This window comes from Oratosquilla oratoria, chromosome 26, assembly GCF_046742065.1.
Source record: "Oratosquilla oratoria isolate Oo_2021 chromosome 26, ASM4674206v1, whole genome shotgun sequence".
Lineage (NCBI taxonomy): Eukaryota > Metazoa > Arthropoda > Malacostraca > Stomatopoda > Squillidae > Oratosquilla > Oratosquilla oratoria.
The window spans coordinates 11,571,933-11,586,682 of NC_134802.1; the positions used below are offsets into that span (position 1 = coordinate 11,571,933).

The 14,750-nt window shown below is 40.1% G+C and overlaps 1 protein-coding gene across 1 annotated transcript; it reads right to left on the reverse strand.

Annotated features, from left to right (window-relative positions):
* Positions 1 to 11,167: 11,167 nt before the first annotated feature.
* On the reverse strand, positions 11,168 to 13,364 carry LOC143039186 (uncharacterized). The gene has a single exon (XM_076209042.1). It carries the CDS (start codon positions 12,650 to 12,652, stop codon positions 11,735 to 11,737), a length of 918 nt encoding a protein of 305 aa, XP_076065157.1. The 5' UTR covers positions 12,653 to 13,364; the 3' UTR covers positions 11,168 to 11,734.
* Between the last annotated feature and the right edge of the window lie 1,386 nt (positions 13,365 to 14,750).

A 14,750-nucleotide genomic window follows, 5' to 3' on the forward strand; every position in this document is an offset into this window, starting at 1 on the left:
GGAGAGGTAGGGAGCCCAAAAAGTTTTATGTGTGGATATCAAGATGGAAGTGCGAGGTGAACTAGTTGTTTGTGGATGACACTGCACTTAAAACTGATTTGGAGGAGACATTGACACAGTTGGTGATTGAGATTGGAGGAGAAACTTGAGAGTAAATATGGACAAAGGTAAAATAATGAGATGTACAAAAGGCCATGGTAGAGGGTTGGATGTAAGTTTGAAGGGTGAAAGGCTGGAGGAAATAGAAAGTTTAAAGTATTTGGGGGTCACTTGTGGCAGTGAATGGAGAAATGGAGGTGAACTATAGAATATAGATGAAAATAAATGTCCAGTGGTGGGGGGAATGAAGTAAGGTGTGAGAAACTAGTATCTGGAGATAAATGCTTTTAATATCCAATTTGCTATTCCATTCAGGCCATGTGATTTCCTGACATCAAGGTTCATTATTTGATCCATTATTTCTTTCATGTTACACTTATTTTCCTCATGGGGAGGAATTTCATTTCTCTCTCTTCACCCCAATGTTGCATTTTTTCTCTAGTGAAAACCAACTTGAAGTGTTTGCTCATTACTTCCGCCATTTCTGGATCTTCTGTGTATTCTGTATTCTCTTGGCATAGTTTCACTATTTCCTATTTATTTTTTAGTTTACCATTTACATATCTATAGAATAGTTTTATCTGATCCTTACATTTTTCTATTGTGTCTTTTTCATAGTATCTTTTTTCTTCCCTGCATATTTTCACATATTCATCCCTTAGATTAATATATATATGCCACTTTCTAATTTTTTTGTCTTTTCTCCATCTTTTCCAAGCTTTATCTCTTCTGTCTTTCACTTTGCTGCACCTTTTATTAAACCAGCAATTAATATACACCTTTTCCTGTTTTTGCTTTGGGACATATTTGTCCACTCTTTCTTTGTAGATTGTTATAAGATTCATCAATTTCCACTCGTGTTTCTTCCTTGTAGAATTTTTCCCAGTTCACTTTAAGAAAAAATTTCCTAAGTTTCTCAATATCTGTTTTACTATACATCAGTCTTAACTTTCTGTGTTTCTCATTTCTCTTTATATATATTTCCTCCTTTAGTTCTAACTCAAGTAGTATATGGTCACTCATTGTAATTGTCTACTATTTCAGGTTCTGATGTAAATAATAAGTCTAATCTTGATGGTTCTTTGTTATTTCTAAATGTATTTTTTTCTTTTACCCATTGCATCATTGTATGTTCTATACTCATGTCGACTAATACATTTCCCCATTGGCCATCACCTTTCACTGTTATATCTTCCCAACATATTTCTTTGCAATTAAAACTTCCCATGAGTACCATTTTATTTCCATCCTCCAGTATCTTGTTTAATGAAAATTTCATATCCTCTAACATTTTGGAATAACCCTCTATCTCTCCAAAGCCTCATTTTTGGGGGCACATAAATCACTGCAAACTTTCTGCTTTTCATGTTGCTGTCTTCAACACTTACTGAGATCATCTCTACCCTGTTCTCTCCATATGTAACTTTTGTCACATTTAAGTTTTCCTTAACCAGGAACATGACTCCTCCACCTTGTTTCTCCTTCCTATTTCTAAGCCAGTTATGTAATCCATGAATAACACTGGTACTAATGGACCCCTTAATTCTGTTTCCACAAATCCCATTATGTCTGGTTTTGCTTCTGACATGTAATCATTTAGTTTGTTCGATCTTGAGGTTAATCCATCTATGTTGGTGTAAGCCAAGTTTGATTTTTTTAATATACCATTTTTTCATTCTTATATCTAACGGTCTCCAATAGAACTGTGTTGTATCGGTCTTTTTTTTTCGATTTTTCTTTACCTTCTTTTGTTAATGTCGTAATTTTTTCTCTTTCCTCATCGTTCATGTCTCTATCCATATATTTTTATAGTGTTTGTTACTTGCTAATTTTCTTGTTTTTGGTAAGATTTCTTCCACTGCCATTTGTGACCTTAATTTAATCTTTAGTGGTTGACTTTTTTCTTTTCCTTCTGCATACTTTTCTAATTCTTGTTCTTTATCTAGTACTACTTTTAGAACATTTCTTGCCAATTCTTTGTCCTCTTTATCTCTCAGGAAATAATAGTAATGGAGCAATTGTGTTACTGAGTGGACACCCTGAAATGGGAAGTATGAAAAAGGGAGACCAAACAGGTGGAGATACAAGAGAAGTTTACAGGAGTGACATGGCAGAGGTTGGCACAGTCATGGGAATCAAGGAGTTGAATTAGAGAAGTCTTTGTTCAACAGTGAACTTGAAATGGCTGATTGGTTGGTGTACAAGTATGTATGTATATGTATATACAGTATGTATGTGTATATATATATAATTTTGTATTTATATATGTGTATGTATAAATGAGCCCAAAAACATCCTTACCTTTTCCTAAAGCTTTCTCACATATCTGTCTTACCACACAAATCTGATTTATGCAACCCGTGTCTGTCCTAAACCCACACTGTTCTTTACCAATTATTCCCTCTGTTCCTCTCCTAATCCTCTCAGTCAAGACCCTCCCATAAGCCTTCCCAACTACACTTAACAAGCTGATCCCTCTGAAACTACTACGCTCATATTTGTCCCCTTTTCCCTTGGAAAGTGGAACTATACAGGCTATTCCTCCAGCACTCTACCCTCTCTACATTCAGCATGATATCCATCCAACTCAGGTGCCTTACCTGCTTTCATCATCTTAACAACTGCCTTCACTTTATCTTTCTTTATTTCTCCTCCATTTTCCTCACTCATCACTGTCATTTTCTTGGTGCTTCCCACTGCAACTACCTTTCCCTCCCTATCCTCTTCTACATTTAGCAACTCCCTAAAATACTCTGCCCATCTTCCTCTTACTGCCCTCTCTTCTATTATCATCTCTCCATCTGCACCTTTTACCTTTTCTTCTCTACTTGATTTGCCTCCTCTTCCTCTCTTAATTTCTTTCCAAAACATTTTATTATAGCTTTCAAAATTTTCTGTCATACTCTTACCCCATTTCACATCTCTATTCTTTGTCTCCTTTATCTTATGCTTTACTTCTTTTCTCTTTTCTTTGTACCTCTCATATGATTCCCTCATCCTATTTTGTAACCAATCTGAAAACTCGCTTCTTCTCTTCTACAACCTTCTTTGGTTCCTCATCCCACCACTCACTACCCTTCCTTCTATTTCTTCCCATCCTCCTTGTTCCACACACCATCTTCGCACACCTTGTGACTCCCTCCTTGAACCATCCTCATTTCTTCTCCACTCCTCTCTCAGCTTCTTGTGCTCCTTTTCTTTCTCATTTAAGCAGTTCACTCTAAGCACCTCCCTACCATCTGTCCTTTTCTTTTTTCTCCATCTATCCTCCACTCTCTGTTTACCACTAGAAAATGATCTGATATCCCCCCTTTCTCTCCTCTTAGAACATCCTTAACTCTTCCTACTATACTCCTGGTCACCCCTATATAGTCCATTAATGCTCTATCTACCAACCTTTCATCTACCACCTTCTCCCATATGTACTTATGCATTACTTTCTACCTTTACTGTATTTGCTATCACCAACTCTCTAGACACATCACCATCACCTTTTTCCACTACAATTTTTTTTCCAGGAACTCCACACTTCCCAACCACTCTGTCTATTGGTTCTTTTCCTACCCTAGCATTAAGGTCTTCCAATACCACTACATTGACATTTCTCCTAAATCCCTCTATGCATTCAAATCCATCCAAAAAGCCTCCCTTTCCTCTACATTCTTATCACTATCAGGCCCATATGCACTTACAAAAACCCACATCTCCCTTCCCAGATTCACCTTCATCCACATTATCCTCGAAGCAACCTCCTTCCACTCCACTACATGCTTACCTATCTCTTCACTTACTAGTATAGCCACTCCTTCTCTTCCTTATCCTCCCTTGACTCCTGAGAACCTCCCAACTACACTCCCAAACTCACACTCACCCCTCCCTCTCAACATACATACATACATACATATACCAAGGCTTTTTCCCCCTTACTAGGGAGGTAGCCAAAAAGGAAAAGGCATAAAATCATTCCCACCCATTCCATCCCCGAAAACACTCCACACCCCTCCACCCTCCCTCCCATCTTAGCACCTCCTAGATGACGGGTCATCCCTGCACCCTGTCCACTGCCCTGGGTCAGAAGCAGTGTCGCAAGACACAGCACATCCACAGCAAGGCTGCTTCATTAAATTGGCGACACCCCTCCCCCTCTCCATCCCCCCCTATAAAGGAGAGGACGGGGAGAAATTCCTTCGGGCTGCGTCAAAATTTTGCTTCACACACACTGCCTCACCCCCCATCCCCCCGTCCATTCCACCTCATGCATCACAACATCTTCCCTATACAACCATTCTCCATTTACCCCTGTCTTCTGTCCTCTCCCGTCCTTCCTCAACAGACATTCCCCTCTTCCCCAAAGCCCCCTTCACCCCATCCATCCATCTCATCCTAGGACGTCCCCCCATGTTCACTCTCTCCACACCTGCCTTCCATACCTTCTTTACTAGTCCTTCTTCACTCATTCTTTCCATGTGTCCAAACCATCCCAATACTCTTTCATCAACCCTATCTCCCAACTCCCTTTCCACCCCTGTTCTCCTCCTCACCTCCTCATTTCTCACTCTATCTAGCCTAGTAACCCCCATCATACTTCTCAGACACTTCATCTCAAACACATTAAAACTCCTTCTCTCTTCCTCTCTTATGTTCCATGTTTCTGCTCCATACAGTATGTTGGCACTATCACTCCTTCATACAGTCTCCTCTTAGCATCCATTCCCAATGTCTATTCCTCATTACACTTTTTAATCCACCAAGGCATTTACTCGCTTCTCTCAATCTACATTCTACCTCCACCTTTACTCCACATTTCCCTGCCACATTTGCACCCAAGTATCTAAAACTATCCACTTCCTCCAGTTGCTCTCCCTTAATGCTCACTTCCAGGCTACTGCCACTTTCACCCCTTGTACATCTCATCATCTTACTTTTACCCACATTTATCTTCAGCTTTCTTCTATCACACACTCTCCCAAACTCTGTCACCAGCTTCCTCAATCCCTCCTCCAATCCTTCCACAAGCGCAGTGTCGTCTGCAAACAACAGCTGGCTCACCTCCCACTTTTCTCCATTTTCTTTAACCATCTCCAATCCCTGACCCACTACCCTTGCATTCACCTCCCGCACCACCCCATCCATGTATAAGTTGAACAGCCAGGGTGACATAACGCATCCTTGACGAAGTCCCACCTTTACCTCAAACCACTCACTCTCTCCATTTCTAATCCTGACACAAGCTCTACTACTCTCATAAATACTCTTGACAGCTCCCAGAAGCTCCCTCCTATCCCATATATCCGCATAACCTCCCACAGTGCCTTTCTGTCTACCCTGTCGTAAGCCTTTTCCAGATCCATAAAGGCCCAAAAAACATCCTTCCCCTTTCCTATAGCTTTCTCACACATCTGTCTGACAACAAAAATCTGATCTACACAACCTCTACCTGTCCTAAATCCACACTGTTCCTCACCAATTACTCCCTCTGTTCCTCTCCTAATCCTCTCAATCAAGATCCTCACATAAGCCTTCCCAACTACACTTAACAAGCTAATCCCTTTGAAACTACTACATTCACACTTGTCCCCCTTTCCCTTGTAAAGTGGAACTATACAAGCACTCCTCTAGTCCTCTGGCACTCTACCTTCTCTCCAGCAAACATTAAATAACCTCACCAACCAGTCCACCATCACTGTATCTCCTTTTTTAAGATATTCTGCATGGCATCCATCCAGACCAGGTGCCTTACCTACTTTCATCATCTTAACTGCTGCCTTCACTTCATCCTTCCTTATTTCTCCTCCATTTTCCTCACTCATCACTCTCATTTTCTTAGCATTTCCCACTGCAGCTATCTTTCCCTCCCTATCCTCCTTCACATTTAGCAACTCCCTAAAATATTTTGCCCATCTTCCCCTTACTGCCTTCTCCTCCATTATCATCTCTCCATCTGCACCTTTTACCTTTTCTTCTCTACTTGATTCGCCTCCTCTTCCTCTCTTAATTTCTTTCCAAAACATCTTTTTATTAGAGAATAAACACCTTGTGAGATCGAAACCTTTATTAGTACTACGTTTCGCTTGTTACAGCTTTTTCAAGTACTTGAAAAAGCTGTAACAAGCGAAACGTAGTACTAATAAAGGTTTCGATCTCACAAGGTGTTTATTCTCACAGTCTTGTCGGCTTTTGCCATTGTGATTCATCTTTTTATTACTTTCAAAATTTTCTGTCATACTCTTACCCCATTTTACATCTGCTCTCCTCTTTGCCTCCTTTACCTTTTTCTTTACTTCTCTTTTCTTTTCTTTGTACGTCTCATATGACTCCCTCGTCCTATTTTGTAACCAATCTGTGTAAGCTCGCTTCTTCTCATCTACAACCTTCTTCATTTCCTCATCCCACCATTCACTACCCTTCCTTCTATTTCCTCCTGTCCTTCTTGTTCCACACACCATCTTTGCACACTTTGTGACTCCCTCCTTGAACCATCCCCATTCCTCCTCCACACCTACCTCTACTCTATCCTTCACTCCCTCCCACTCCTCCTTCAGCTTCTTCTTGTACTCCTTCTCCTTTTCCTCTTCATTTAAAGAGTTCACTCTAAGCACCTCCCTACCTTGTCCCTTTCCTCTTTCTCCATCTGTCCTCCACTCTCAACTTACCTTCCACCAGAAAATGATCTGATATTCCCCCACCCTCTCCCCTTAGCACATGTACATCCTTAACTCTTCCTATCATACTCCTATTTACCACTGCCAACACATCCATCTTTCTTTTCACAAACATACTGCCAATTTCTTTCCTTTTACTCTCATCTGTACCACATCCATGCACATTAAAAGACACAAACCTTAAGGTACTGGTTGGAAGGCTCCTAAACCCTCTTATGCCTTTATTTTTTTTAGGAATGTCCTCTTTGGGGCTACAGGGAGAAAGATGCCTAGTCCTATGCCCATCCCGTTTTTTGTCACCTCATATGACTCAAGTGGGAATACTTGGTGGCAGTATTCCTTTCCCCCACCACAGGGTTAGGCAAAAAAAGGAATTTTTGGGCTTTTATGGATCTGAAAAAGGCTTATGACATGGTACACAGGAAGGCACTGTGGGAGGTATTGCAGATATATGTGATAGGAGGAAAGGTTTTAAGAGCTGTCAAGAGTTTTTATGAAAGTATTAGAGTTTGTCTTAGGATTAGAAATGGAGAGAGTGGTTTTAGGTAAAGGTGGGACTTCATCAGGGATGTGTTATATCACCCTGGCTGTTCAATTTATACGTGGATGGGGTGGTGCATGAGGCAAATGTAAGGGTAGTGGTTCAGCGATTGGAGATGGTTAAAGAATATGGAGAAAAGTGGGAGATAAATCAGTTGTTGTTTGCTGATGACACTGCGCTTGTAGCAGGATCAGAGGAGTGATTGAAGAAGTTGGTGACAGAGTTTGGGAAGGTGTGTGAAAGAAGGAAGTTGAAGATAAATGTGGGTAAAAGTAAGGTGATGAGATATACAAGGGGAGAAAGTGGCAGTAGACTGGAAGTGAGTATTACGAGAGAGAGACTGGAAGAAGTGAATAGTTTTAGATACATGGGTGCAAATGTGGCAGGAAAGGGAGGAGTGGCGGTAGAATGTAGATTGAGAAAAGCAAGTAAATGCCTTGGGGGACTAAAAAATATCATAAGAAATAGACATTTGGTAATGGATGCTAAGAGGAGATTGTATGAAAGAGTGATTGTGTCAACAGGACTGTATGGAGCAGAAATATGGAACTTAAGAGAGGAGGAGTTGAATGTATTTACCTAGTTGTATTTTATGGTAAAAGAACTATGCTCATAGTGACCCACTATTATATCTTTTGGCATCCATTTTTTTCTTAAAGTCATGTATAGTTTTAGCACTCACTGTTTCCTCATTCAGTTTGTTCCAGATATCTATTACCCACTGTAGAAAGCTATTCATTTTCAGATCTCTTCTGTAACTGTCCTTCTCAAGTTTCTTCTCTTGTCCTCTTGTATTTCTTCTGTCCCATACTAGTAGATCATTCGTATCAAGAATTTCCAGCCCTTTCATAATTTTGTAGATGGTTAGCAAATCACCTCTTTCACTTCTTTGTTCTAGGGTTGGTAGATTTAGTTTATCCAATCTTTGTTCGTATGTCAAGTTGCAAAGTCTTGGTGCTATCTTTGTCATTGCTCTTTGAATTTTCTAGTTTCTTTATGTTTTTTTTTTTTTTTAACTAGGTGTCTATAGTGACACTGAGTATTCCAATTTTGGTCCTATCAGTGTAACTAGTATTTTCTTTACCATTTCATCCATGTAGTCAAAGGCTACTTTCATTGATCTTAATAAGTTGAAGGTTTCTCCAACTAATTTGTTGACATGTTTCTATGGTGTCATGTCATTTGAGATAGTTACTCCTAGGACCCTTTCCAAGTTTACTTTTTTACTTCCTTTGTACCAATTTTATACTACATCTCTTAATGTTGAAGTTCACTTCACTCCTCTGACTCCATTTCCAGACTTTGTCCAGGTGTTCTTGTAAAGATTTGCAGTCTTCCTCTGTACTTACTCTAATAGTTTTGCATCATCTGCAAAGAAGTTCATATAACATTTCACGACTTCATCCATATTTATATAAATAGCAAACATTATTGGAGCCAATACAGAGCCTTGTGGGACTCTACTTATTATATCATCCCAATTTGAGCTCTTGTTTCTAAGTACCACCCTCATTTTTCTTCTGTTCAAGAAATCTTTCATCCATTCCAATAACTTTCCTTGTGTTCCACCTATTATTTCAATTTTTCTTAGTAGCTTTTTGTGTGGTACTTTTTCAAAAGCCTTTTGAAAGTCCAAGAAAGCACAATCTGCCCATCCATCTCTTTCTTGTATTATTTCTATTAATCTTGAGTAAAAGCATATTAAGTTTGTAGTACATGATCTTCCACTTCTAAAACCAAATTGTTTAGGATTTAGTATTTTGTTCTCTTCCAAGTGTTTAATCCATTTATTTTTAATAACTTTTTTGCATATTTTTGCTACTGTGCTTGTAAGGGATACCAGTCTATAATTTATTGGACTTCCTTTGTTTCTCCTGTGTACATTGGTACAATATTTGTATTTCTCCAATCTTATGATACTTTTCCTTCTTTGAGTATTATGTATTTTGTCTGTTAGTTCATCTATACATTCTTTCAATATCCAGTTTGCAATTCCATCGGGCCCATACGACTTTCTGACATCAAGATTCTGTATTTGGTCCCTTATTTCTTTCTGTCACCGTTATATCATTCATTTTGGGGGATCTTTCTCACTGTCCTTCATTCCAAATTTGTGAGCTTTCAATTGTAAATACAGACCTAAAATGCCTGGCCATAACTTCAGCCATTTCTATATATTCTTTATTTCGTTAGCGCAGCTTCACTATTTTGTGTTTACCTTTTAGTTTGTCATTTACATATCTGTAAAATAGTTTAGGTTGGTTTTTGCATTTATGTATTATATCTTTTTCCTAGTTTCTTTTTTCCTCCCTGTGTATATCTACATATTCATTTCTCAGTTTGATGTATGTTTGCCATTTTGTAATTTTTGGGGTCTTTTTTTCATCTTTTCCAGGTTTTGTCTCTTCTATTTTTAGCATCACTACACTTTTTGTTATACCAACACTTTATGTAAACCCTTTTTTGTTTCTTCTTAGGTACATATTTATCTGTTCCCTCATATTTTTCTTTATGTTCCATTTCTCTTCCATCTTTGTTTCTTCATTTGAAACATTTTCCCAGTTGGCGTTTCAAACATTTTTTCTAAGTTTTACTAAGTCCGTTTTGTTGTACATTAATCTTCCTTCTCTATGTTTCTAATTTCTTCTCACATCATTTTGTTCTTTAACCTGTAAAATCCGACGACCCCTCAAATAAATTCGTCTCTGATGACGAATTTATAACCGAAAAATCGAGTCTTATCAAATTGAATAAAATAGTGCTTAACTTCTTTGGAATACTCAGGTGCTTCGGCCAAGACACATAAAAATCATATACCCACTCTAGGATGGCCATGAGAAAGGTCGGAAGTTGTAGATCTGGTGCGAGAATCAGTAGCGGCAACTTTTACTACCAGACTTGGGGGGGGGGGGCGTGCTACTGCGTGCTCAGATGATCCTGAATGATGGTTGGTATCAGCGCAGTTTGGTTTCAAGCACCTTTTGCATCAGACAGATAGAGCAAGTTCTTAGGGACACCATAAACGTGCAGAAAAAATATTTGGTGGATTTAGCATCACTAGCCCTGCGTGGCCTACGAGTGTCACTATCACAATCACTTTCCTCTGTTTTTGGTTCTCGATCGTATGGATCACTGTCACTCGCATACAAAAGCTTCCTCTTAGTTCCTTGAGGCATGTTTACACTAATATCACACTGATTGAGGTAAATAATCCCGATAAATAAGATGCAAAAAGCACTCCCGAGTCACTACGTGTATCAACGCTCTACCGTGTGTATGAAAGCACTAATTGGCATCGTAATATTCTCTAGGCAGTGTTGATAAGTCAGACAAACTTCCCTAAAAGTATGAAAGCACTACCAAATCCAGTGCGATTTCTGTAAGGGGATGAATATCGTGCCGCCCGGGCGGCATATTTGTTCTCCCCTGTGCTGCCTCATGAGCGGCATATTGGAGTTATCGGGTTAAGTTCGAACTCCATTAGTATGTGGTCACTCTTCCCAATTGGTGTCTTGTAATTCATTTTGTCCACGATTTCAGCCTCAGATGTGAATATCAAGTTTAGTCTCGATAGTTCTTCATTGTTTCTATATCTGGTATTTTCCTTGACCCATTGAGCCAATGTATAATCAATGGTCAAATCCAGTAGAATGTTGCCCCAGAGTTCCTCTCCACCTTTTATTGTCATTTCTTCCCAATTTATTTCCTTTGCCTTAAAGTCACACATAGTTAAGAAGTACACGAGACTTACCTGTGGTCAAGTTGACGTGTACTTGTGATTTTGGGAGTCAAATCACCTCTGCCATAGTGGAGATTTCACATGAGATGTCGCTGTAGCGCTCCTGCCGTCAGACTTTGTAGCAATGGACACCCACATGACCCAAACTAACAATTAACCAATCATAGCTAAATTATGTACACAAAATAAAAAGAAAAGGGGTGGGAAGTGGAGCGCATGTGAAATCTCCACTACAGCAGAGGTGATTTGACTCCCAAAATCACAAGTACACATCAACTTGACCACAGGTAAGTCTCGTGTACTTCTTAATTTTACCTCGTCAAATCACCTTCTGCCACATGGAGCGTTTCACATGAGGCTTTGAAGCCATGTGGGTGTCGTGCCTGTACACTTTGACCTTGCATAAGAACTGTAATAATGAGTCGAAAAACCAATGATTCCACAACTGTAATCATTATTGTACATATAGTTTCATTTAACACATGATATGCAATACCCATTACAACTTAAACACTTCCTCCAATTTGCACAATATGCATAATAATCAAAACCAACTTTTATCCAAATATGCATAATCCTGCATAAGTGGCCTTTATTTCCTTACTATATCCACACTGCATGTTAACCATTTTACATCACAAATTAAGATGTAACATAATCTTAGAAAAGTAACAGTACCTACACTAGTACTGCCTACTGAAAAGGGTCTACTTCTAAAACAATGTGTTTGTCATAAAATTTTGCAAAAGTACTCTCCTGTGTCCATCCTGCTTTTGCCATAATACAAGTGATAGGTACTGCCATAGCCTTGGCCTTTGATAATGCTGCTGGCCTAACACTACCTGCTGTAAATTTTGTTGTGTCCACTCCCAACCTACTAAGCATTGTCTTAATCCACCGTGCAATGGTGTCCTTCATGACAGACTTGTGTGGCTTAATGTAGCTAAGTAGTAATCTCTCCTTATTTTGGGAAAGGCCCCATCTGAATTCCTCTGTTCTTGTTAGGTAATGCTGTAATGTTACACATACACATAAACTAGTGTCCCTGGAGTAAGCTTGAAACTTCACTGCAAGGACATTAAACTTGGGCCTGCACTGCTTAATGTTACCCTGTAATTGAACTAAAATATAATCTTGCTCCATGTGAATTCCATATGTAACCAACAGATGCAATGTTTGAATTCTAGCAGCTTGGGTCAGTGCCATTAACATAACGAGTTTAAATGTCAAATCCTTAAGGGTCAGAGTGTGCAATGGGTACATAGATTTCAATTTCTTTAGAACTGGCTGAACGTTCCATGTTTCCGTGTATCTAGGTAAGGGTGGTCTCAGATTTAATATCCCTTTCATGAATCTGATGACCAATGGGTGATTACCAGCTCTGCAGCCATCTACAACAATGCCTAGAGACGAGATAGCACTTCTTGCTGTATTGATGGTTTCATAACCCACGTTCCTGTCGAAAGTTTCAGACAAAAAATTTATAATGTTTGAAACAGTGGGATTAAAGGGATTAACGTTCCATCTATCACAAAATTGTGTCCATCTCTTAAGGTGCAGTCGGTATTGTTTCCCTGTACCTGGTTTCCAAGAGGCCAGGATGATGTCCATACCCGCCTTAGAAATTCCTCTGTCTCACAAGTGCTGCCTGATAGTAGGCACGCCATCAGTTGTGTGTGGCGCATGATTGGGTGCTCCTCCCCTGAAGATGGGTGCATTATCACCTCCTTCTTCTTTGTAATGGTGCAAGGGTAATCGATCAGCATCCCGAGCAATGTGCCCATCCATGGTTGTGATAACCATAGTGGAACAGCCATCCACACTCTCGCCCCTTCTGCTTTTATCTTCTGCAGACACCTAGCAATCAACGAAAATGGAGGAAAGATGTATGAGAGCTTAAATCTTGCCCAATTTAAGGAAGATGCATCCAAATGTGTTGCCCTGGATCTGGTTTCCAGGGGCAATAGCAAGATAATTGCCTATTAAGCCTTGAAGCAAATAAGTCTATAACTGGGGTACCAAAAACCTCACACAACTGGTGGAAAATACGTACATTAAATTTCCATTCATGCCTATCATTAACTAAGCGTGATGCCATGTCTGCCAGCGTGTTAATCTTGCCTGGGATATGGGAACACATGATCCAGGCATTGTAAGTGAGGCACCAATCCCAGATTTTGGTGGCAATCTCATTGCAAGCGATAGACTTTGTACCACCCATTTCATTTACACAAGTCATTGCAGTGGTGTTATCACAATGTACTTTAATATGTTTCCCTTTCAATACTGGTGTAAACACTTGCAACATTAATAAAATGGCTTTAAGCTCTAAAGCATTAATGTGTATTAATTTTTTTGCCATGGACCAACTACCAGAAGCAGACTGACTGTTAACATGGCCCCCCCCCCCCAACCTATGTTGGAAGTATCAGTGTAGATGTCAATGTCAGTGCCAGTTCTAAAAATTTTCCTATCTTGTGTTGAGATGTTATCAATCCACCATTGAAGGTCTGACTTCATTCCTTCTGTAATTGTCATATAACTGTCAAAGTTCCCTTTTTCAACCTGCAAGGCTGCAATTTTTTCTGCTTCTAACTGTCTATAATGCAGTTTACCCAGCTCTACTGCTGGAATGGCAGCCACCAAGAGACCAGTAACCCTGGCTACCTCTCTAATCTGGTACTCCCCCAGGTAGGCGTAGCTCCTCCTTGGGGATCGGTGCCATCTGCGTAGAGCTGATGGCCAGGGGTAAATGCCGCTGTTTGGCCCCCAACTCTTGGGGTTGGGGGGTGGTCCCATGACGTAGACGTTGCAGCTCCAGGACGGCAACATACAACACATACAAAACACACAACATCAACATATTACAACACAACATTGACGGTATTAACACTAAAAAACATGAACTTGAACACTTTCTTAAACAACACAACATACACATTGCAATTCTACAAGAAACAAAATTAAGACACTCACACAAAACACCATCATTTCATAATTACACCACCATCAGACAAGACCGGACTGACGGCAATGGCGGTGGACTCGTCACCCTGATCCACCATTCCATCTGTTTTGTGGACACAAGTGCCACAACCAAAATTCTCCTCCCTACCACAGATAACACAACAGAAACCCAATCCATTCGTATCCGCACAGGCAACAATTCAACACTAACAATAGTTAACATGTACATTCCCCCCCAATCATCCCCCACAGTTCCAAACACCTTCAGACCTCAGCTCAGCCAACTAACCTCAATCCCCAACCTGATCATGGGTGGTGACTTCAACGCCAAGTCGTCTGCCTGGTTTGTCGACAACCCCGACACAGACAGAGGGCTTGATATACAGACTCAACTCGACTCATTGACTATCATGAACAACACGCATAATCATACACATATCCCATACCAAGCCCTCTACACTCCCTCCTCTCCTGATATCACCTTTTGCTCCCCCTGCCTAACCCCAACAACATCATGGAGAGTGGTCGGAGCCCTTGGTTCTGACCACCTTCCAATCATCATCACCACCAAAACAAGATGCACCCCAGCTGGCCACAGACACACTTACACCAATTACAAGAGAGCTAACTGGGAAGCCTTTAATGAAGAGACAGAACAACATTTTGAAACACTTAACAGTACACCAATCACAAACATAAACAATGCTGTGCACGCTTTTAATACAATCATACAAAACGCAGA